At 37.1% G+C, this 26,532-nt stretch overlaps 1 protein-coding gene across 1 annotated transcript in view; it reads right to left on the reverse strand.

Moving 5' to 3' along the window:
• The window catches only part of LOC131070427 (putative pumilio homolog 8, chloroplastic), a 31,822-nt gene extending 12,537 nt beyond the window's left edge, over nt 1-19,285 (reverse strand). Inside the window, exons 1-3 of the mRNA XM_058005946.2 lie at nt 18,908-19,285; nt 15,112-17,184; nt 14,743-14,905 (exon numbers count right to left, since the gene is read on the reverse strand). Coding sequence (XP_057861929.1) covers nt 14,743-14,905; nt 15,112-17,141 — 2,193 coding nt within the window. The 5' untranslated portion in view covers nt 17,142-17,184; nt 18,908-19,285. The remainder of the gene's footprint in view (nt 1-14,742; nt 14,906-15,111; nt 17,185-18,907) is intronic.
• Nucleotides 19,286-26,532: the final 7,247 nt, after the last annotated feature.

The raw sequence follows: 26,532 nt of genomic DNA on the forward strand, positions 1-26,532 counted from the left end.
AATATCCCATGACAGTTTTATGCAGCCCTAATAACAAAGGGGAAGGAGCATGCAAACAAGGAAGAGGTACAAAGGAGCAAGTGGCCACTAGGAGTTGCTTGGAGTGTGAAGGGTGGCAGCCTAAATAAGATTGGTTTGAAAATGTTCAGGGTAGAAAAACGGGAATCTGTCACTTTCTACAGAAATATTCAAAAGGGGTTGTTTGTTATTTTACAGAAATAATAGCATGCAAGACAGAGTCTAAACTAAAACAAAAAACAAAAAAAAATTAGTTTCGCACTTAGGTGGATTAAAATTAAAAATTTAGCCCCTCGATTGTGAAATTTATTCCACATATCCTGACACCCTTGAGAGGTGTTACAAACAAAGAAACCACAATAACTCTCCCGTGTTTGAAAGCTAGGGTCTTGAATTCTCCAACTGGATGGAAATTGAATTGATTCTGAGATTGAGTTTTTGAGAAGTCTTAATGCTTGATTTTTATGTAAAAGCAATAGTCAACACAGGAAAGAATATCCAAAAATTTCTAAAAATTGGCTAACTCTGTGATAAATGAAAATAATAAAGGGGATAACGAGGAGGGAAAAAAACAGAAAATAAGTTAAAACAGACTTGACATCTCATGTGGAAGAAAGGGTGGACAAGATTTGTCCCCCTATTTCCTCCCCTAAGATAACTGGGCTAGTTCACCAGTAAGAAGCTACAGTATTGAAATGGTTGACCTCCATAATAGATTTCTCCTCTTGAGGAAGAATATATTTGTATTCCTGCTAAGCAGGAAAGTGTTAATGAAATTTTAAAGGAAGAAAATGCTGAAAGTTGAAACCTTCATTGTTTCTGCTGAAAAGAATGTTCAACAAATTGCATTAGAAAGCCTGTTGATCTTATAGGGGTTCGGATTGCCTTAAGGCAACATCCGAACCCCCCCTTTAGGACCGAGTCCTATCCTAGGGTAACGTGACCCTTTCACATTGCCACGCTATGCCAAAATACATGCCATTTAATTATTGGCACCAAAACCAAGGAGGCCGACTTGGTTTTGAAAGTGCAAAAGATGCATATAAATAAATAACAATTTGTAAGTCAATACACAATCATTAAGTTCACATACAAAGGCAATTTAGCTCTGCTGTGCAAATTCAAGGAAGAGTGCGAACTATTTCAGATTGGTGCAAAATTGTATTTCAGATTGGTGCGAAATTGTCCAAGAGGACATAGTGGTTTTTATGCAAGGCTTTGAAGCATTCAAGGGACAAATCTGATATGTGAAGATCAGATTCAAGCTAAGTATTGCACTTATATTTAGAGGAGAATATATAATCTGACCTGTGGATCTTTCATGCTAGGTTTTTCCTCCTTGGAGGTTTTCCCACGGTATGCTTGTTTGTCTACTGTTTTATTTCTGATTTATGTTGGCTTATTAAATACTGCAAATCTGATTACAATCTAGGGCATAATTAATCTAAGTTGATTTAATAAAATACTGCAAATCCGATTACAACCTAGGGCACAATCAATTATATAAATCTGATTAATATACCTAGGGTTTAAAATTACATGGTATCAGAGCTAATAGGTGTCATTAACTTCTGATTTTAGCAGATCGATTGTTGCATATAGCTGTTGTTTGTGTTCAGATTAAAGATGTCAGGTTTGAAGGCTGAAGATAGGGTTGAGGGAGCCATTGATTTTGCTGCTTGGAAAGTTCGTATTCTGTTGATCCTTGAAGAAAATGACCTACTGGAATTTGTAGAAGAAGAAAGGCTGTCTCCTCCAGAAGATGCTGAAGAGCTGAAACCGTTCAAGAAAGATTCCCTCAAGGCTAGAAGGATCATAATTGAGTCCGTCAAGAATCATCTTGTCACTATCATATCAAAGTTTACATCTGCCAGAGAAATGATCAAACACTTGGAAGGGATCTATGAAGTCAACAATCTCAGCAGGGCTCTTGCCCTAAGACAGCAACTTCTACACATGAAAATGAAAGAAGAAGACTCAATCATTGCCTACTTCATGAAGATCAATGAACTAAAGGACAAGCTAAGTACTCTTGATTGCCAAATCTCAGATAAAGACCTTGTTATGATTGCATTAAATGGTCTACCAGATGAATGGGAACCATTCATTCGTAGCATTGGTGGAAGAGCCGATCGTCCCAACTTTGAGCGTCTTCAATCTAATTGCATCGAAGAGGAATCTCGAATTGAGGTAAGAGGAAAACTCAAGAACTCTCTAAAAGATAATCATGTTCTCTTATCTAAATCTAGGAAAGGTGGTCATTGGAAGAAAGAAAAGAGAAGCAAAGATTTTAGATCCTCCTCCTATGATCCAAGGAAAAAGTCAGAGAATCCTCTCACATTCGTTGCTTCAGATGTGATAAGTATGGTCACTATGCCAGAGATTGTCAGAATGACCCAAAGGAAAGGGAAGCTAACTTAAATGAAGTTGCCGAACAAAGTGAAGACTACCTTCTTATCTCTACTCTTTCTAGCAATGTTCCTACAGACAGCAATACGTGGATACTTGACAGTGGTGCCTCTAGACACATCTCAGGATTTCGTGAGCATCTCTCAGATTTGATTGAAAAGGACACCAATCTTCATGTAGTAATCAGTGATGATGCTCAATACTCGGTAAAAGGTTCTGGCACTACCTCTTTAAAACTAGATTCTGGTATTTCCTTACAACTCTGTGATATTCTATTTGTACCTGGTATTAAAAGAAATCTTATTTCCATTTCGGCTTTAGAAGATAAGGGTTTGCAAATAGCATTTTCTGAAGGGAAAGTACTCGCTTGGTCTAAGAAATCTAACTTCAAATCTGCTCGTATTATTGGAAATAGATGTGATAGTTTATATAAGCTTGCAGCTAATCCAATTCAAGCTCTCATTCATGAGACCCCTGCATCATGCGAGCTATGGCATAGAAGATTGGGTCATCTCCACTTTCAAGCTCTTCCCACTCTCGGTAAAATGGTCAAAGGTATGCCTAATCTCAGTTTATCTCATGATGATGCTTGTAAAGGTTGTGCAATGGGTAAGAATGTAAAGAATCCCTTTCATAAAAGTGATAGTAGGGCTAAAGAAAAGTTAGAGCTTATTCATTCAGATTTATGTGGTCCTATGTCAGTAGCATCTCCTAGCGGTTTCCTATATTATGTTATCTTCATAGATAATTTCTCTAGGAAAACATGGATCTATTTTCTTAAAACTAAAGAGTCTGAAGAAGTCCTAAACAGATTTAAAGAATTCAAAGCCTTAGTTGAAAATACTACAGGAAATCGAATTAAATGTTTGAGGTCTGACAATGGAGGTGAATACACCTTAGGTAGCTTCTATGACTTTTGTGTTAAAGCAGGAATTAAGAGGGAGTTTTGTGTTCCCTACAACCCTCAGCAAAATGGAGTTGCTGAAAGAAAGAACAGGACCATTGTTGAAGCTGCAAAAGCCATGATACATGATCAGGACTTGCAACCTTTTCTATGGGCAGAAGCATCCAAAACCGCAGTTTATATTCAAAATAGATGTCCTCATCGAGTCCTAAAGGACGTGACACCTGAAGAAGCCTTTTCAGGAATCAAACCAGACATCAGTCACCTAAGGATATTCGGAAGCCCTGTGTATGTTCATGTGCCTAAAGAAAAACGAACCAAGTTGGATCCATCTGGAAAGAAAGGCATCCTAGTAGGATACAGCGAATCTTCCAAAGCCTTCAAGATCTACATTTCAGGTCAAAGGTATGTTGAGGTAAGTAGAGATGTAACTTTTGAAGAAGATATTGCTTTCAAAAGATCTAAAGGTTCATTAATCAACAATGATGATATGGTAATGGAAAAACAAGATTCAATTGTTGATGCTAACCCTGAGTTACAGGAGGAGTCTACTAATCTTCCAGATCAGGAAGTTCACAATGACTCATCAGAACCCATGCAATCTACCGATATACCTCAGGATATTGTGGTCTGCAAGAAGAGACCACTTTGGGTTAGAAATACAATTCAAGATGCTGAAGGGTTTGCTGCTCCCAGAGGAACCTTCAGAAATAGCAAGAGTGTCCAAAATCACGCCAACTACATTTCTGTGATGTGCAATATAATTGAGTCTGAACCCCACAATATCGGAGAAGCTATGTCCCATCATGCTTGGAAATTAGTGATGGATGAAGAGTATGGGTCTATCATCAAGAATGATGTCTAGGACATTGTACCCAGACCCAAAGATAAGTCTGTCGTTTCCTCTAAATGGTTGTTTAAAATTGAACATAATGTTGATGGTAGTATTGAAAAATATAAAGCTAGGTTTGTAGCTCGTGGTTTTTCTCAAAAGGAAGGAATAGATTATGAAGAAACCTTTGCCCCTGTTGCTAGATATACCTCTATTAGGTCTATAATAGCTATTGCTGCAGCCAAAGGTTGGGAGCTGCATCAAATGGACGTTAAGACAGCCTTCCTTAATGGTGTCATTGAGGAGGAAGTCTATATTGAGCAACCAGAAGGTTATGTAATCCATAAAAGAGATTCTCATGTTTGCAGGTTGAAGAAAGCTTTATATGGGCTCAAATAGGCTCCACGCGTTTGGTATGAAAGAATTGATAAGTACTTACTAAGTTTAGGGTTTTCCAACAATGATGTTGATGCTAACATTTACTTGAAAATTTATAATGATGAGATGCTTATTTTAGTTTTGTATGTAGATGATTTGTTTTTCACGGGTGAAAATAAATTAATCATAAGATGTAAAAAGGAATTAGCCTCAGAATTTGAAATGAAGGATTTAGGTCTAATGCACTACTTCCTAGGGTTAGAAGTATGGCAAAGAGCTAATGAAATCTTTCTAAGTCAGGGAAAATACACTATTGATATTTTGAAAAGATTTAGAATGATAGACTGTAAACCTATGCGTACTCCTATGGAATCTAACTTAAAGAAGTTAAGTGTTTCTGCAGCTAACTCGGATTTTGCAGATCCTTCTGAGTACAAGCAGTTGATTGGCTCCCTGATGTACCTAGTCAATACTAGGCCAGATATCTGTTATGCTGTGAATGCTCTCAGTCAGTTCATGAGCTCACCTAAACATGTTCACCTGGTTGCTGCCAAGCACATTCTAAGATACCTACGTGGCATGATTGGTTATGGGCTGAAGTATTCACTTAATACCCCAATCCTCTTGAAAGGCTACTCAAATTCAGTTGGGCAGGAAGTGTCAAGGACAGGAAAAGCACTTCAGGCATCTGCTTCAACTTGGGCTCCGCAATGATCTCTTGGGCATGCAGAAAGCAATCTTCGGTAGCATTAAGCACTGCAGAAGCTGAGTACATTGCCGCATCTGTTGCATCCAGAGAAGTAGTGTGGCTTCGTAAGCTCCTTGTTGGATTATTTGGTCAAGTCAATAATCCTACCACCATTCATTGTGATAATCAAAGCTGTATAAAGATGTTAGTAAATCCTGTATTTCATGATCGGTCCAAACATGTGGAAACTCACTATCATTACATTCGGGATATGGTGCAGAGAGGTGCCATTCATCTAAAGTACATTAGCACAGATGAAAAGATTGCTGACATCCTCACCAAACCTTTATCCAGAGTGAAGTTCGAGTACTTCAGAGATAGACTTGGTGTCATGGAAAACGGAACCCTGATTGAGAGGGAGCTTCAATCTCAATGACTATTGGTAGCACTTTGAATCATTCTTTGCTTGTGTGCAAGAATGAACTACATCCAATCTATGCTTGTGTGCTAGATGGATAATTGTAATAATGTAAAGACCCATTGGTGTATTACACTTTCTATGCTTGTGTGCTAGAACCATCCTATGCTTGTGTGCTAGGTGGAAGATGTAATTCTATGCTTGTGTGCTAGGTCCATTCTATGCTTGTGTGCTAGATGGAACTTAAAGGTTCAGATTATGTATTCTCCTCCTCCCTAGTTAAGAGGGAGTGTTGATTGTAACTAGGCTAATAGGGGTTTGGATTGCCTTAAGGCAACATCTGAACCCCCCCTTTAGGACCGGGTCCTATCCTAGGGTAACATGACCCTTTCACATTGCCACGCTATGCCAAAATACATGCCATTTAATTATTGGCACCAAAACCAAGGAGGCCGACTTGGTTTTGAAAATGCAAAAGATGCATATAAATAAATAACAATTTGTAAGTCAATACACAATCATTAAGTTCACATACAAAGGCGATTTAGCTCTGCTGTGCAAATTCAAGGAAGAGTGCGAACTATTTCAGATTGGTGCAAAATTGTATTTCAGATTGGTGCGAAATTGTCCAAGAGGACATAGTGGTTTTTATGCAAGGCTTTGAAGCATTCAAGGGACAGATCTGATATGTGAAGATCAGATTCAAGCTAAGTATTGCACTTATATTTAGAGGAGAATATATAATCTGACCTGTGGGTCTTTCATGCTGGGTTTTTCCTCCTTGGAGGTTTTCCCAGGGTATGCTTGTTTGTCTACTGTTTTATTTCTGATTTATGTTGGCTTATTAAATACTGCAAATCTGATTACAATCTAGGGCATAATTAATCTAAGTTGATTTAATAAAATACTGCAAATCTGATTACAACCTAGGGCACAATCAATTATATAAATCTGATTAATATACCTAGGGTTTAAAATTACACTTAGCACTAAAGTTGAGGCAAAAAGAGCCAAAAGCTCCAAGACTCCCCAAATGCTACTAGAAATGAAGGCCTCTAGAACAACTTTGCACTATATTAACTTAGAATTATAAGAGGCAAAACACCATCTTAGCTTGTGTTAATCCCCTTCTCTTACCTTCTCTCAAGAGAAGGCATGAAGGTGGGAAGTGGGTACTGAAACACCCTCTGTGGAGGATAAGAAGAAAAAGAAACAAAATGATGAAGAATCTAGTGAAAGAAAAATTAACCAAAGACAGAAAGAAGAAAAGATGCTCAAGTGCTTCAATAGATGATACAAAAATCAAAATCCTTAGGCTTCATCACACCCCCTCAATACATTATTTAAAACTGTTCTAGTTGGAATGTCAAAAGGATTGGAAACTCCTAACAAGAAATATAGTCTTAGGGCTTGCTGTAATTCTAAGACTAATATGGACTTTCTTCATCTGCAAGAAACTAAAGTTTTGGGTTTCCAGCTTGAGTCAATTTAAAGTATGTGTGGAGAAGCTCAAAGTTCTTTTATACTCGACAATTTAAAGATAATGGAGCGGCTATCACTTTAATTTTGTCCAAGAGGGTTTCTTTGGTGGTTGACATGGTTATTCTTCCTGTAACAAGGTGGTTTGGGTTGTTATTCAAAAGGATGATAATAAGTTTGGTATCTGTTCAATTTATGCTCCTAATGATTCTAAAGATAGATGCAATCTAAGGAACTGGATTATTCACTCTCTCCCTAAATTCCCCTAGATTTTGAGTGGTGATTTTAATATGGTAGAACATAAGGAAGATGGAGTTGTGAGTAAATATGCTTCATGGAAAAGGAATGAATTGTATTTCTGGTCTAAAATGAAAAGGCTTCTTAATGTTTTAGTTCCCCTAGAAAAGAAAAAAGATAGCAATATGAAGATTTGGTATACTTGGTGTGCTAACCAAGTGCCTGGTAAGAGAGTCCATCTACCAAGTAAGAGAGTCTATTCTAGACTAGATAGATTTTACACTAATGAAGATTTTTTTTTCTCTTGTGTGTGATTAAGAGTGTAATCCTGTGGAAGTGATTCTTTCCACTGTGTCAGATCACTCTCTGATTGAGACTTCTATTAAGTTTGAGCATAACATTCAGGAGATGAAATGTTAAAAAAGCCCATTGTTCAAGCTTAATGTCTCTATTCTCAAAGATAAAGATTGTCCGGATGGAATAGTTTATATCAGAAGCATCAACAAAAATTTCTTTAAAGGTAACTCTACCATCAAAAGGTGGGACAATATGTTATCTTCTTTGAAAGCCATGTTCGAAATTGTGGGGAAGAAGAAAACCCTTGATAGGAGGAAAAATGAAGACAGTTTTGAAGACAAACTTTTAGATCTTGAAATTACGATGAAAAATAATATATAGATAATAAGAATTTGTGAACTTCTTAAAACTAAGCGTCAATTAGCTTTATTCAAAATCACAAGAGCCACGGAGCTAAAGTTACAGCAAGAGTTAAAACAGTTAAAAGAAGGTGATAGAGGAGATGATAAAACCTATTAAATCTTTTAGAAATGGAAGTCTCCTCGTACAGATGGTCACCCTATCGAATTCAATAAAGTTAACAATCATTGGACTGCCAAGGAACTTTTAAAGTATATGAAGAAGCCATCGCTAAAGGCTCTCTTGGGGTTAGTATTAACAGGGGAATGTTCAGATTACTCCTTACTCCCTAAGGAAGGGGATAAAACCTTGATTAAAAATTAGACGCCCATCACTTTATCATACGTTTCTTACAAAAAAAATTGCTAAATTGTTGGTTCATAGATTAACTGATATTTTGAGTACTGGTGTTTCTGTGAATCAGACTGGATTCATTAAAAAAAAATACACTTCAGAAAATTTGATTACCAGCTAGGAGACTTTGAATTGGGCTAAGTTTTCTGGGTAGAAGGCTTGCATGTTAGTTCTGGACTTTGAAAAGGTTTATGATAGGGTGCATTGGGGTTTTGTGATTACTGTGTTGGAAGCCTTTGGATTCCCTGAGGATTTTTGAGAATTGGTCAAGATCTTGTTTTGCAATTTTTCTACCCAAATTGACATTAACAGCTCCCTGACTGGTCCTCTATTTCTACAAAGATCTATCCAACAAGGGTGTCCCCTTGCCCCTGGCTATGTGCAATTGCAACCAATGCTCTCTAATATATCTTTAAAACTAACTTGCTCAATCCTCCTATTAGTGGTATCTTCTTACCTAATAAATGTAAGCTTTTGAATGTGCAGTTTGCTGATGATATGCTCTTTTCATTGAGATGAGAGGAGAGAACTTTAATAATATCTTGTCCAAACTTAGTTCGCTTTGTGATGCTTTTGGGGCTAGAATTAGTTTGTTTTGTGATGCTTTTGGGGCCAAAATTTTTTCTAGTCAATATCATTTTTCCGAGGGGGCACGTCCCACCCCTAGTTCACCCATCACAGATTTGAGAACATCCCAAAGATGCAGGGACTTGAAGGAGACATCCCCGTACAGTCCCAACACCACTGCCCACACCCCAATTTCTAAAATGTCCCCTTCATTTGGGATGCCTTGTGGACTCTTGGACGTCCCCAAGACATCCAGGAAACTACCAGTAGTCTCCTTACCATCTCAGGTACTTCCAAGCATCCCCCCATATGAATACAAATTGAAAGTTCGTTTTTTAAAATCAAAAAAGTTGTTTAATTGTTTGCCACTAACTCTATCCCTAATGGCCTATGGGCCCCACCCAAACCCTAAACACTTAAAAAACTTCTGCTGCTAAGAAGAACTAGTCTACTTACAGTTTCACTCACTCTGTTAAGACAAACCAACTTATTTTGAGGAGAGTAAGAACCTTGTAGTTGTCCATAGCATTGACTGCAACACGCTTATGTACAAGGAGAGTTCAACAACCCTATGGGATGTAGAGCCAAAGGAACCAACAGAATTTAAATGAAGATGTAGCATAGACAAGGCTGGTTGGTATTGCTTTGAAGGATCTTGATACTGAGGAGTCTAGCAATTTGAGTGATGAAGATATTGATGAAGACTTTGGGGATGAGTGATGATTTAAAAAATTGGGCCAATAGCCAATTATAGTTTTGGATGTATGCATCATTTTGAAATATTAAATATAATATAAACATATCAACGTTTGGCATTTCCATCGATCATTCAATGTAATATCAAATATTTTTAAGTATTTCAAAGTTTCATATGTTATTCCTTCTGTATTTTTTAATAACTATTTTTTAAATACCATATATATTTCCTCTGCCATCCCCAAATTTAGGCCCTCGATCCCCTCATCCCTGAAATGCATTCCCCTGTCGCAAAACCCTGTGGAACACTTTTAAATATGTTATCTTGAGGTGGAATGAGTCTCCTCCAAATAGGCTTGTGGGGAAAAACTAGCAATGAGGGGTTCCTAATAAGATTGTGAGATACCTATGCATTCCTTTTTATATGGAACCTTCTTTGAAGGATAAGTGAGAGTGGATGTTTAGCAAAATTGAAAACAAGAATCATAAATTGCAGACCCATATGCTCTCCCTAGCAGGGAAGGTTCAAGTGTGTCAAAAAATATTGGCCTCGTATAAAATTTCCTATTCTTCTGCTTGGCTTTTTGGTAGCTGATAGTTGATAAATTCAAAAAATAAAAATGTTGAGGGAGTTTTTGTGGTCAGATGGAACAGGTTGTGAAAAGAGGTATTGTCTTCCAAAACAATGTGGGGTTGGGTCTTAAAAACCTTAAACTACAAGGATATTTCTTGCTGTGAAGTGGGTTTAATAGCTTTTGTTGGTAATGAACCTTGGAAAGTTTTGATTAAAACTAATATTGCTCTTTCTAGGCCAAAAAATGATAGAAATCGGACTACCTTGCATCTTCATGATTTGTTGTTTGGGAAATTTTCTATTAAAAGGTTTGGGTCCAATGGTTTTAGGCTAAGTTACCAGGTTCTTCCCCCTAACCCCCTCAGTCCTAGTCCAGTTCGATTCAGGTCTAGGTTCACAGCCAGTACACCTTTGGGTTTGGTCAGCCTGTCAATCTGTCTTCGTGACTGATGGCAAAGCAAATCTCGAAACTGTGAAAGGCATCTCGAAATTCCTCCTGCTCCGTCACGGCTTGGAGAAGCTTAAAAATGGCTAGTGTTTTTTAGGGTTTGCATCTTAAAGTTTTTCTTGTGTTTTACCATCAAGTGCCTTCAACTTTGTGTTGTTTTACACGCCATGAGCTAATTCAAACTGCTCTACAAATACTTCATATATCCGGACTATCCAAATCAATGTTTTTATATTTCATATAGTATATTCATATATTTTATATTAACAAGTTTTATATTTCATATATTATATTGAATATTCATATATTTAAATTATATAATAATATATATTATAATATATACACTATTATATAATATAATATATATATTATTATAATACATTATTTATTAATATAATATTATACATAATATATATTTTTAGATTGTTTTTGTGCTAATGAACCCAAACACTTTTTCAAAATTTTGTCGAACCAACGAACCGGGTTCTCGAACCCAAACTGTTGCCCAAACCCAAACCGTCAACTTAGGTTTTAAGCTTTTAGCAGCATTTGGAGGGCTTCAACGAGTGTGATTAGTGAACCATTTGAAAAAGAATAAAGAATATTTTCCAAATCAAAAAGTGTTTTTACTGCTTTTAGATACATATGATGGAATCTAGATTGGAATAACAAACAACTTGCTCTCACACAAGGCTGTTCTGCTAAACAATGGGCCTCTAAAGGCATCAGTGATTTTAAAGATATTTTTGAAAAAGGTTTGTTGAAGATTTTGAATTAAGTTGCAGAAGGAATTTGGCATCTCCAGAAACCAAAAAAGAGTGTTCTCTATTCTGAGAAAAGCTCTATATGGTGTGAATTTTCCTATTTCTCTAAAACTCATCTCTAAGAGTTTGAATAACTCTCTCAAGAAGGATGGTACCATGTTGAAAAAAATATCTACTGTGAAGATTTACAGTTTGCAAGCTGAAATTATTAGCAAGTTGAATGAAAATTGGAACCTGGCTTTGTCTGTTGATAATTGGTCCTTTGTTTGATATTTTATTTTGTCTTCTTTTTGTGAGCCCAAGCATGTTTGTTCAGATGGTTACTTATCCTCAAGATACTTGCTGTGACTGATGAATTGGCCTCTTTGGGCATCCCTGTTAGATCCTGTGGTTTACACTTTATAAAATAAAGTGGAATCCTTTGAGCATTTGTTATTTGAATGTACTTATGCATTTTAGCTCTAGTATTCATTCTTAAGTAATTGTTTAGGTTGGGAAGTAAAAAATGGTTTTGCTTTGCATGAGATTTTATTTTAGTTATGTCCATAGGCTTTCTAAAGAGCTTAATAGGTTCTGGTTTGTTTTGACTAATGAAATTTATGGCATATCTAGAAGGCTAGGAATGAGGTCTTCCAGGGTAAAAGAAGACATCTTACTCACTCACAGTTGCAACTCATATTTATATATCTTGATGCAAATTTCTATGATTCTTGAGATCCCAAGAGATAGGTTTATTATTCTGCTGGAAGAAGGGCTCCCCCTAGTTTAAAGAAAAGAATTTTAAAAGGCCTACTTTTGGCCTCATGATAGAAACAAGCTGAATGAAAAGGAGTTGCAGATTCAGAAGAAGTATTTGAAAAAAACAAGAAGAAGCCTGATAGATTGAGAAGATTAATGCAGTTAACAAATCAAGCTATGAGTCAATGGTAAAAGATTTGGATCCTAATGAAATGTCTAATCCAGCAATTGGTAATTTTGAGTTTGATATGTATGAAAATAGCAGCAATCAAAAGTGATGCTGGGAATAACGTTTTCTGTGTCTGCCTGTTTTTGAGTTGTGATAAACTTGAAATTCTTTGTTAAACTGTATGTGCTTTTGACGGTTTGAGCCTTTTGTTGGACTCTTTCACCTGAGACTTTTTTCACCATTTATTGTACCTGTTCTTTTTGGTAATCAATCTCTGATTTTATTTTATTTTAAACACGGCAAATTAGAAAATGTTAAAATACACAAAGTATTCAGAAATGAAAGACAAGGATTTATAAACATTATACAGAGTTTTCTTTTGAAAAAATCACAATGTGAAAGTTTTTCAATAACCCACATGCAATTCACAATCTTTAGCAGTTTTGACCAGTTTAAACAAGAATTTGACCATAAAAAATATGCCAGTTTAGAAAACTTGATTGGAATATGAGGGGTTTAGATCCAGCAATAAACTTGGCTGACCAAGGGCTTTTGCTTTCTTCTGTAATTGGACCCAGAGGAATGTTACATATAGAATCTTGGAAGTCTTCATCTCAGATACTAGATCTATCCATCAGCCTAGTAGACTATCATTACAAGATCCTAATCCCCACTACCTGACAATTGAGTGCAAAAATAAACATGATTACTCAGGTCCGTTTGAAGTTTTTCTGCTTCCATGGTTTCAACCACAGTTGAATTTGACAATTTGTTACATATCGGAGAAGGTAACAAAACTGGAATCATCTAGAGAGTTTAAATGGTTATTCTTCTATCTCTTTGCATAGGATGTTCCATTACTTCATGATCATTATTGCACCCATCTTCTAGTATAAATGCACCCATTGAGGTATGTATGTACTAGCTAAAACAAAGAGTCAAAGACACTTAAATGTTGGGAGTGCTTAAAATAGCTCAAATATGAGAATTGCTGATTTATAATACATTTTCTATACAGGATAGAGTGTTCATTGATGCTAGGTGGCTGTTTTGAAGGCCCTCAAGAATTGGGGTATGCAAGTACTAGCTACAACAAAGAGTCAAAAGACATTTAAATGTTGGGAGTGCTTAAAATAGCTCAAATATGAGAATTGTTGATTTATAATACATTTTCTATACAGGATAGAGTGTTCATTGATGCTAGGTGGTTGTTTTGAAGGCCCTCAAGAATTGGGGTATGCAAGTACTAGCTGTTGTTTGTAATTAGGGCTGGCGGATTCCAATTGCCTTGGGCAACATTGGAATCGGCCTAAGGGGGCCAGCCCCTTCTCAACATATAGGGCCAGGCCCTATACCTCTCGGCTACTCCTAAAAGGTCCCCACGCTACAAACCCAACACGCCACCATGATAGGGCCGACCCTATCCACTTCGCACAAAAGGAATTAAATAAATTAAAAGATAAATTAAAAGGTTCATTTGCAAGGCAAGCCGACTTAATTAGAAGTATTGCCACTCCTATAAATAAGACAGATACTTCACATAATATTCATCCATTCAGTTTTATGTAAATGCGAAATACATCTGGAGGTAGCGAACTTCTTTAGAGGCAGCAGATCATAGCGAACTTCATTAAAAGGCAGCAGAGTACCAGTCAGATCACAGCGAACTTCATTAGAGGCAGCAGGTTATCATTAAAGTCAGTAATCTCCATTGAAGGCTCAAGCAAACCCCATAAAAGGACTGCGAACTAGTTGAAGGTGCAGCTAACCCTTGTTATGCACAGCAAGTCAGATTAGAAGGACTGTAAATCATGATCTCTGTCAGTAAGCTAGTTGTGTTGACTTCTATGTCATCTTCCTTGTGACTGCAACATCTATACTCCAGATAAGTGTGTAAACAAAAAAGCTCCCCTTCCACTATGATCGATGAGGATTGGGTATTAAATAAATACTATATGATATTGAATAGTGTCATTGTCATATATAATTGTTGATGTCAGATATCAGCAATAGTATGAGCGGCCAGAAATTTACATGTTTACTCAGTTCTGAGCAATGATGCCTTTACGTGGCTTCTTGGACCACAAATTAGAAACTCACATTTCATGTTTCCTTTGATTGATACAGTCCTACTTGCATCCTAAGTAAATTGTGAACATTTTGACATATGATACCAGTTATTTTTCTTGAGAAGTGATATAGTTATGAGTTGAGCAGCTGTTACATCATAATTGGAAACAGAAATGAGGAACAAACAAAAAGGTAGAAAAACAATTACGGGAAGGAAAGAAAAGAACCACAGACAAAACTTAAAATATCACTTAAGCAGAAAAAAATTGAAGTGATAATAATGTTGAATAACATCTGCATCACCTGATTGTCCTCACTGCAAAGCCGTTGCAAGCACCGCTGTACAACATGATTACCATTGAGGTCCTTTATAAGAGTAACAACACCCGCCTTAAGGGAGGATATGACCATAGAAACCTGTTGTGGAGTCTTAAGAATCTCTATCAATTTCTGTACAGCTCGAGTACTACAAGGAAAGATATAGATTTCAGTGAGTAGAAATGGCCGCTAATGTCTCTTCCACAAACATTATTCAGACTCATAGGTCACTTGAACAGCAGAGGTTTGAAACATTCGCATATTGTACATGCCTAATCTAACCAAGAGTTACAAATTGACCAAATAAATAACTTGCAAAGCTAGAATAAAGCAGAATCCATACATATTACTTACCCATGCATATTGAGAGAAATACTGACGAGTTCACCTGATTTCCTAGTCACAGCATCAAGAATTTGCATTCTCTGTTCATCATTACAGACTTCTAAAAGTTTTTGCACAAGGTAATTACCAAAAGGATCTGTCATCAACTCAACTATATGACCAATGATCTCTTGAAATATCTTATGCACATCCTCAGGAGATCCATCATCGAATTTCTTCTGCAGAAAACGACAACCATGCTGATCCTTTGCAATGATAAAAATTTTGCCCTCTACATCATCCAACGTAACGTATTTAGGCTGTGGCTGTTGAGAAGTCATCAAAGATCTCAAATTGAATTTAGACTCTGCAATCTCAGGTGAAATGCTTCTTGAATGATTGTTAATGTCCAACTGAAAGGAACCTGAATGTGAATACTCACTTAGCAATGCCCTTTCATTGTATTGTCCATTATTTAAAGTGTCCTTCCGGCCTCCTGAATTATTGATCATTGTGAGAGAGTTTATGCCCTGACTTCGAGTCAATATCTTTTCAGGAAAAATAAGTTTATCTTCTCCACCCAAGTTCCCACTCATATGAGAATTTTTAAATGGAACTGAAACAGAATGACAGATTCTGCTAGACATGATTCCAGGGGATTGACCATTGAAATAAGCACAGTTTTCTCCCCTACCACAGAAACCTTGAGCATGATATTGACACACATCTCCACTCTGCATTGGATACACATCTCCACTCTGCATTGGATGAACTGAAAAATTGTTCATGCCCACATGACTAGGTAATAAATTGGTGCCCCAATCCCTTTCACTGAAAACTGGTCCTTGCAGTTGGAAACTCCTTAAAGGTGAATCAAGTTGAATATTTGGAATGGGAGAGTGCAAACCATTTTGTCTAAAAGTTCTGTTTGATGCATCTTCAATGAAAGTAGCTCCAGCCTGATGAGGAACACCAGCTAAAGGCTGCACATGAGCCTGCTGCAACAACATTAATTCCTGCTGCATTCTAAGGTTTCTTTCTTCGATTATCGGGTTCCAAGTCATGTTCATTGTATTCATCTGCTGGTGAGAATCAGAAATGGGAGTTCTACGTGACTGAGGTTGCACAAATGTTCCCAATGTAGGATCAAAAAATGATTGCTGCTGCAAACTACCAATTGAAGGCAGTGTTTCTGCTTCCGACATTGAAGATTTTGCGAAAACCTGATTGCCTTTGAGTCCCAAAGCAGGAGATGGTGCTACAGAATATATTGGATGTGGTTGCTGAAAATCGAGTGTTCCCCTAGGACAATTATTGTTAAATGGCAAGCCCAAACTGTTCATGTATGTGTCTGGTCCATGAGCATTATGTGTCAGCAGTTCCTTCATTGTTCGAATTTCTCTTGGATAAGCCAGTTGATTCCCTGTGGATTGCAAGTCCCCATTGTAGTGCTTTGACTGGAAGGAACCATGAATTCCAAAAGATTTTGTTCTGGGGGAGTTCAAAGAACCATTGTCTACATTCAACCGTGTTGGTAAGGTAGTGCCCACAACATTGAAAGCAGGATATTTTCCTGGGGAACTTTGATCTTGTTTGGTATCCAGAACACCTCCATCCACATTTTCTAACACTTCCAGCTTAACTCGCTTACCATCATCAATCCCAATTTCCTTAAAACTAAGATTTGAAAATGCATCTGAAAGAGCTTGATCCTCAAGAAAACTACCCTCAACCCCAGAGAAGTCAGAAAAGATTTTCTGATTTGACATGGCTCCCCCACTCTCCTGCTCTTGGTCAAAGACCCCTTTCAACTGAGACCTTTGGTCTATCAGGGACTGTGGAGAATTCCTGTTGTCTGAAGAGGATGAGCCAGAACCACCATAGTACGATGAAAGAGGACTGGTTACAACAACATATGTATCCTCAGACAAAGTAGGCTTTCCTTCATCTACACCTTTTGCAGACTCTACTCTCTGCCCATGTGGAGGCGCAGAGGTTGCACGAGGAATTTCACCCAAAAGCATCTCAAACTCTTCGTCGTCTTGCTCACTCCCTATCATATTCAAAACCCCGCAGAGGTCTTCTCTATTGTCCTTGTCCCAACTGTATTAAATACATATATACACATATAAGCAAATATACAAATGATCTTTTACAATATTTGAAACAATTCAAACATAACAGATGCAAAAAAATAATAATTGCTTTTGTTCAAGAAAATTGCTTCTATCTCAAATTTTCAATTATACAAATGAAATAGAGTAGTACAAAGTTTTGAGAAGCCCTTACATCCATACCATATACATATATGAATGACCCTTAAGGATATATGAAACAATGCAACCATAACAAATGTAAAAAATAATGAACTGAATCTCTTTTCATCTACAAAATTGCTTCTATTCCATAACTTTTAATTACACAAATGAAATAGAGTAATGCAAAATTTTGTGAATCTCTCGTATCCATACTATCTACACCTTGATGCTTTACGATTCTCCTGCTTACAAAAAGATATTGAGAAATCATTTGGTGCTTTAAGAACTTCACATTCGTATAAATTTGAATAGGAATGATGTTGTGATGTTGTGATGTTGTAGAGTCTATGGGATAAGGTAAGTCAATACACATGCACAAAAAATCCAGTGGAACCTAACTGTGATCCATCAACAAAACAAAACATTAAAGATGCATAGATTTGAATAGGAATGATGTTGTAGAGTCTATGCGACAAGGTAAGTCAATACACATGCACAAAAAATCCAGTGGAACCTAACTGTAATCCATCAAACAAAACAAAACATTACAGATGCATAAAAACTCATTCTCCGCATCCACAAAATTGCTTGCATTCTCGATTTCTAAATAATACAAAATACATTGACAGTTATACGATACTTTACAATTCTTTCATATATAATTAAAAGAAATGGAGAATTATCAAGTATTTTAAAAACTCTCCATACCTATAGAATTATACATACGAAAATGACTATGAAAATATAAGAGGTAAAAAGATTTGAGGTCGTTTTTAAGGTCATACTCTACAATAAAAATTTGTTGTGGGAACAAAGGGCACTTTTCATTTCACCCATATACACCACTTCAGTTCCGGAATCGTGCTCCCAAATAAATCTCAAATGTGGATATAAATAGAAATGTAAAAAAAAAATTGAATTTGATTGACCCTGTAGGATCCACCATGCAAAAAAAAATCGCTGCAAGCTTAAGAGTAATCGACACAAATGTTTCACCATCGACAAATCAAAATAAACAGAAATGCAATATTAGACTAACATCTTATATCTATACCTTCTAGAACTGTAGAATTTAGGATTCCTGCATATCTATAAAAATAACTTACGTCTATACCTTCTAAAACTGTAGATTTTAAGATTCCTTCACATCTGTCTATAAAACACAAATAAAGAATTACATAAATTTGACGATCACGCCTCGTATAAACCATCTAAAACCCCTTATCTGTACTCTCATAGAACCCGTTTCTGCTACGGTACTGCCTTACTATGATTACCTACTAGTTTAGCAGGCAAGCTCAAAAGGTCGTGGCCAAAGAATCCTCTTACAAAACCGGTCAAACAGACTCATCTGCTTAATTCAAGATAATTTCAAGAACCCGGTGACAAAACATTAACCTTTTCAGATTTCTAGTTACAATCCCCTTTTCAGAAACCCTAATTAAGAGGGCGTAAAATCGAAATCCAATGCACAGGCCGCAGAGAAAACTCAAAACAAGAAGCCATATAAAAAATAAGATAGATATCATTTCAAAGTAAAGAGATCGTAACCGATAGAGATCACCAACCTTGAAAGGCTTCTAACGTTTAAGGGTGCAGAGGAATCTCTGTGGTCTGTGCTTTGGGGTTTTGGTAAAACCCTTGAAAAATCCTCACATTTTTGTGGAGAATGAATTTGAAGAGTAATGATCAGGTGAGGAAGTAGGGAAGAATTGCATTGCGAAATTCGAACATGCACAGTTGAGGAAAACACAATGGGGAATTTTATCCAAAAATTTCTGGACTGTCATCCGCAGTAGTTGTTTCTGCTTTTGCTCGTGCTTTTGAGTTTCATTGCTTTTGCTGCGTTGGGGATTTTAGCAAGTGGGGTTGCTTTTTATTTATTTTGCCTGTGACCCACGTCGGATCGTCCCCTCCGTGATTTTTTTTCTTTTCAATTTTTGTATTGTTAAAATTAGACCTAGTTTTGAAGCTTCCGCCCTATTGTTTGTATATTAAGAGAAGAGAAAGTGCATGTTTATTTACTTATTCCGATATGGTTTCATGTTTTATTTGAGGAGTTATGGAATACAGGTTGCTTACTAGATTGTGATTTTTTCGTTTTATTCAAATTTCCTATTTCGAAATTATTTTAGTGTATTTATTTTTTCATTTTTATTAGAACTAGTAATTGCTGTATTTATTTTTTCATTTTTATTAGAACTAGTAATTGCATCTTAGTGTGCAAAGGGTATGGTGAAGAGATGTTGAAAGTTAATTAAGAAAAGTTTTGGTTTTTTTTTTTGGCCTACATTTGTGTAATATATGAGGTCAATTGGTAGGGCATTCAACAAATTTTCTAGATTGGGAAGATCTTCATGCTCTATTTCCAATAGGATCATGTAATTTTTGCAATAAGGAGGGAGAGAGAGAGAGGGGGGGGGGGAGGGGGGGGGGGGGTACATAAGGGATAAGGAGAGAGCAACAAATATATATATATATATATATATATATATATAGAGAGAGAGAGAGAGAGAGAGAGAGAGAGAGAGAGAGAGAGAGAGAGAGATGGATATATAAAGTAGGAGAGATAAAGTGAATAAAATAGAGAAAAATCCCGTCTCCTCGGGGGCTAGATGTGTGGTTTGAGACTAGACAGGGAATATCTTGGCTATGGGGGCTCAAAACTGGAGGATGATACAAACAATGTAGCAGAGGTGAGGGTGGAGTAGGAGAGATAAAGTAAATAAAATAGAGAAAAATCTCATCTCCTCGGGGGCTAGATGTGTGGTTTGAGACTGGACAAGGGATATCTTGGCTATGGGGGCTCAAAACTGGAGGATGATACAAACAATGTAGCAAAGGTGAGGGTGGCATTGCTAGTGATCAAAATGGCAAACAAATTATCTACATTTAGAAGGAGATTCACATATTTTAGTTAATGTTATCATAAAAAATGAAGCCCAAGTTTGGACAAACAACAAGCTAATTAAAGTGATCAAAAAGGAGTATGAAAAATTAATGAATTTAAAATCTCACACACCCTTAGAAAAGGAAATGAGGTGGCGGATGTCATATCCAAATAGGTTGTCACATTTAATCCAATTAATCAAAGCAACAAATGGCAGGACTTTAGAGGCATAAGCCTAAAGGAAGAATGATTACAAAGCTAGGAAATAGATATGTATATCGCATGCATTTATTTTGCTGATGAATTCTAGACCTTTGGCACATGCAAGTGAAATTATATACAATAGAGAAGTGGACAAGAAGTATCATTTGCAAACAATGAGTGGGCAAAAGGGAGTTGTTGAGTGAAGAGTAATCATAGGGTGTAGAGAAGGTGTAGATAAAAGGTGAAGATAGAGGCTAATTTCAACCTCGGGACAAAAAAGAGACAAATTTCTTTCTTAGGTAAGATCATAGATGACGGGTTGAAAAATATTCATTGTCGATGACCAAATGTTCTTCAAAATAATTAAAAATTTGTTGGGAGATGAATTCGTGGTGGTTGAATACAAATAGTGGAGTAATGTAGACATAGCCTTCATGGTGTTGATGCTCATTAGACAATGTTATCATGCATCTGAGGAGAGTGGTTGTATACTCTAGATGTGTTTATAGTCATGTCCATACCAAGTGAAGGGTTTAAGGCAAGGGATGATGAATGGCCACATGTAGTCGAATACACACCTCCCATTTGCTCGTTTCTTTAATGGAATGTTGCACTGAACAAAGAGGAGATGAGGGTTGATGATCAATTTGGTCAAGGCCACATAAAAGATTACTTGAGGCAAAAAGAAATGGAGATTCAATCTAGGACGTTGAAGGTGAACAAGAAACTAAAGTTCAACAAAAAGAACCCATGGGAAGAGCAGTGACAAAACAAAAAGAAGAAAGAATGAATATTTAGTATGAGGTTTTTGGTATAATTTGTCAATATTGATGTATATGTTAGAAGGGCAAATATTGTTATAGATTATAAAAAATACACATAGATAGCAGATATAAATATGATCGACTGGATGATAGTTGGAGCTTGGATATTTTCTTGGTAGGAATGGTTCATATTATGTGAATATTAGTGTTAGAAGACACTTATTTGAAAATTGTAAATTTTAAGTATTAATACAAATACCATTTACTAATTAAAAAAATCCAAAATATATATCCCCAAAAACCATGGGAGGCAATATACACGGCCAATGGGAATCTAGTAAAAAAATTTAGTAAAAAGATGGCTCTGCATGTGAATAATTTTTGCAATTCCAATGCAACATCTAACCTGCTTTCGAGGCCTCCTTGTGGCAACTACTGGGCTATGCAAATCAATTTTTTGGTCTCACTACCAGACACCAAGATGATGGCAATAGTCTTATCTCAGAAGCAACAAAAACACGAGATCAACAGACCTTTTTTGCGAAGACCAAATATTCGTTAATAGATATGGGAAGGGCTCCCCCTCCTCCCCTAAACACTGACGACAAGAATTGGCAGAAGGTTGGACACAAGCAATCCAAATGCCCAACTAGTGGGGCGAATCGTCAACCAGTATGCCATGACCGTCATCCATTGCGTTATATGGAGAAGGGTTTTTAAAAACCTACCCATAAAGACAAAACCATAAACTGGGGAAACACTCTCTAGCGAAAAATTACAAAGAAGAATTTGTGGGGCATGGAAACTCTAGCTAGACATTCCTAGCACCACCATCAGAATCCATCGGCAGATAAATAAATTAAGGGTTACCAATCAATGCATCCATCAGCCACAAAGGAAAGGCTAGTGATAGAAATTGACAATCAAATCCTAACAAAGCATCAGAGGCACTGTAAAGAATTCATCATCTTTGCTCAATGGGAAGGTATAGGTACCCCAGCCGAACAAATCGCTGAATGGTTAAAGACATCCTTTCAGGCCCTGGTAAGTATCGACATCCTTCCTGATAATTTCCTTTCAATAGAATGTAGCAATCTAGATTTGAGAAATAGGCTTCTGAATGGGGATATTCCGACATATAAGGGTTTTTGCTTAGAATGTTGGGAATGGCAAACCTTTTATGGTAAATAGAGCAATATCAATTGATAACTTACCAGTAGAACTTCATAATATAGAAATCTTAAAAATGATAGGCAATAAGTTAGGGAAATTCGAAAGTGTCAAAAAAACCCCATCTAAATTCTCAAACAAAGTTCTCATGGTGAATATGGATATCAATATCAAAACTTTAAAAAACATAGTTTTAAAAATCAATAACCACATTTTAAACGTCGAACCTTCCTTTTATAATGGCCCCATCGTAGACGATATTCCCAGGAAAACCTCACCTGTGATGTCATACTCTCGGTTAAAACATAATAAAGAGGCTGACAAAATTAAATTCATGGAAGGAATTGGGGGTTTCACTCTGGAAGGCGATGAGTCTTTAAAAATAGAAACTAAGCATCAAGCCTCTGCAATGGATACGACATTGGATCGATGCTATGAGTCCTTATGTAAGGACTCCTTGAATAGGAAGACAAACTCCCCCTTCCTCTCACCTCTAGAAGTAGTTATGACAAAAATAGTTGAACCTTGGAGCAAGGAACAAGATTTAGAAGATGGGGAGATTAGTGAGCCACCAGTGCAGAAGGAATTGCCATGTATATGCACTCAAGGGGAAAACCTAAATATTAACTTTGGAATAAGCATAGACTCAGGGAAGGAAATAGTGAGCTCCCTGGGGCATTCAACAGAAGCAAAATCATCCCTTTCAGAGCAACCATTGGTGAAGGAAATGTGTCCCCTTGTTAAGGATATAGGATTTGTGCAAGAATAGCCGACAACATAAGATAAGGATATGGAGGAAAGTGGGGGGGTCAAAGGAAAATAGACCACCCCAGAATATTGATTCTATGGTGGTAGAAGTGGAAGAGAGAGAACAAGTAGAAAGGAAAGTCAACATTATTTCCAACTTTATTGGGGAAGAAGTAGTTAATGACCTAATGGAACAATTTGTTGATGAGGTTTGTGACTCCGAAGAATTGGAAAGGCAGAGGGAGCTATATGTGAAAAATATAGTGGATCATGCCAGAGTTAATATGGAAACAAAAGAATTATTCACTGACCTAGATAATTTGGAAAATGAGAACCCAAACATTCTAGGCATTCATAATTCAAAGGAGAGCAAAGAATCTCCTAACTATGCAAAGTCCATCAAAAGGAGGGGTAGGAGATCCCTTGCCAGATTAAGAGCCAAGGATGGGGAAGTTGTGGGCCAATCCAAAATTTCATCACTATTTAATGCAGGGGAGGGGAAGTTCCTCCCCACAGAGCCATGAAACTCTTATCATGGAATGTTAGGGGCATGAATGCCCCTAAAAAGTAGCATATCATAAAATGTTGTATATCTGAATCAAAACCAGACATAATTCTAATCCAAGAAACTAAAATGAACCCAACTGAGATAGACCTCTTTGAGAAGAAATTAGGTTTGAGAAAAGTGAAGTATTCCCCAGCACATGGGGCTTCAGGAGGCTTAGCAATCATTCGGGATCCTATATATTCCTCTTTTACACCATCAGAGATAAAACAAAATTGGATATGCAGACAGGTAAACTGCTACAATAATAGGTTAAGATTTAACCTAATCAATGTAGATGGCCCTATTCAGAACAGGGCTAAAGTTCAAGTTTGGATGGAACTTGAGGCTTTCTTAAGAAACAATCTAAATGAGATGTGTATTATTGGAGGAGATTTCAATGCCATCACTAAGGCATTAGACAAAAGAGGAGGTAGTAATAAGTTACCTACTGCGGCACTCGAATTCATTGATTGGACCAATAGGAATTCTTTGTTGGAAATCCAAACAACAGAGAACACCTTTACATGGAACAACAGAAGGAAGGGCTTTAGCAATATTGCTGAAAAGCTAGACAAATTTTTTATTCATGGGGGGCTTATGAATTTCAATTACACTATGGAAGAAGAGATCCTACCTTTATTTGGTTCAGACCATTATCCACTCCAACTTAACATTCTGGCATAACAAGGTCCAAGAAAATGCCCGTTCAAATTTGAGAACATGTAGTATAAGGATGATAACATCATCAACCTGATTGAACAATGGTGGAGGGAATCAATATTCTCAGGCTCAAAGATGTATATTGCTGCAAACAAACTAAAGTTAATCAAAAGGAGGCTCTTGGAGTGGAATCGAGAGCATTTTGGTAACATCTTTGATAAGAAACTTTTAGTAGAAATGGACCTCAAGGATGTTAACAGGGAAGTTTTGGATCAAGGGATGGATGAACCTCTCTTCTTGAAGGAAAAAATATTACTAAAAGAGTATGAAGAGATTCTGGCAAAAGAAGAAATCTTCTAGAGACAAAAATCCGGAGAAACATGGTTGAAAGATGGTGATCGCAACACAAAGTTCTTTCATAACAGTACCAAACAGAAAAGATGGGTAAACTGAATCTCTAACATTAAGAACTACCAAGGAGTAAATTTGGAAGACTTGTCAAAGGTGGCAGGGGAAGCGGTAAGGTTTTTTGAAGGAATCCTTAACAATACAGTTGGTTCCAACCTTAGAGGCCAACATAATATAATTAGAAATATTCCAAAACTCATTGATGCAGAACACAACAAATGTCTGCTTAAGAAATTTACAGAGGAGGAGGAAAAATATGCCTTCATGAAAATGAACCCAGACAAGGCTCTGGGCCTAGATGGCTTCCCAACTAGTCTCTTCAAAAAATGTCGGGGTTTTATGGGTCGAGAGATCACGAAGGCCTTAGAGGGTGTTAGAAACTCAGGTAAGATCCTTAAGGAGATCAACAATGCCTTCTTAGTTTTGATTCCGAAAAAAGAGAAACCTGACAACTTTAATGAATATAGGATCATAGCCTTATGTAATACCCTTTATAAACTACTTACCAAAACTCTAGCAACTAGACTTCAGAAACTTCTCCCTATCATCATTAGCAAAGAACAAACATGCTTTGTGCCCGATAGATCAATCTATGACGGGGTAATCATAGCTCAAGAAGCTATACATTCGGTCCAGCATAATGGAGCACCAAGCATGCTAGTCAAATTAGATATTAGTAAAGCATATGACAAAGTGGATTGGAGATTTTTATGCAAATGTTTGGAAGCATTTGGCTTTGCCAAAACTTGGATCAATCTTATCTTTGAATGCATATCCACCCCCAAATTTTTTGTCCTGGTCAATGGCTCACCTGAAGGTTTTTTTAGTAGCTCTAAGGGACTTAGGCAGGGAGACCCCATGTCTCCTTCCCTGTTCATCATTATGGCAGAGGCTCTTGGTAGGTCTATCTCAAAGGCTAGGGAAGAGGGTGGAATAACATGTATACCCATTACCAATGGTCTAACTCCCATTACCCACCAGATATTCGTAGACAATACAATGCTTTTTGGTGAGGGCGACATTAGGGAAGCAAGGGCCTTCAAAGGTATCCTCAAATCCTACATGGAAGCCTTGGGTCAAGAGGTCAATTTAGAGAAGTCAGAAGTGTCTGTGTTCAACATAGAAACCGCATCCGAGGAAGAGATATGCAAGGTCTTGGAGATCAAGCCTCGTCTCCTCCCTTGCAAATATTTAGGCATCCCTTTGGATAAGGGGAGCAAGACATCTAAGTCTTGGGATCGCGTGGTGGAAAAAATCAAGAAGAGAATTAACACTTGGAAAGGGAAATGATTGTCCTCTGCAGGCAGGGCAACCTTGGTCAAATCAGTTCTGGCAGCAATGCCCATTTACAAACTATCTTGTCACAATTTATCGGGTAAAAATCGGAATGAGCTAAATAAACACCTTAGAACTTTCTTCTGGTAAGGTGTCAATGATGATAAGAAAATATCACTCCTATCTTGGGATAAGATTTGTAAACCAAAAGAAGAAGGAGGAGCTGGCATTAAAAAAATTTGTGACCAAGCAGGGCCCTTGGGGCAAAATTAGTATGGAGAATGTTCAGACATCCCCGTTTAAAATGGGTGAGAATCTTGTACCATAAATACCTTAAAGAAGACAACCCTATCCAAATATTTAGAGAAAACAATCTACCCAGAGGCTCTCGCATATGGAACTTTATGCTGGAATGCAAAAATATTATCGCAGATAAACTCACATCTAACCTAGGGTTAGGGGAAGATGCCTTGTTTTGGTCAGACTCTTGGGAAGGGTATAAGGCGATCGAGAAAATCCATGATTTTG

Source organism: Cryptomeria japonica, chromosome 3 (genome assembly GCF_030272615.1).
Source record: "Cryptomeria japonica chromosome 3, Sugi_1.0, whole genome shotgun sequence".
Classification (NCBI taxonomy): domain Eukaryota; kingdom Viridiplantae; phylum Streptophyta; class Pinopsida; order Cupressales; family Cupressaceae; genus Cryptomeria; species Cryptomeria japonica.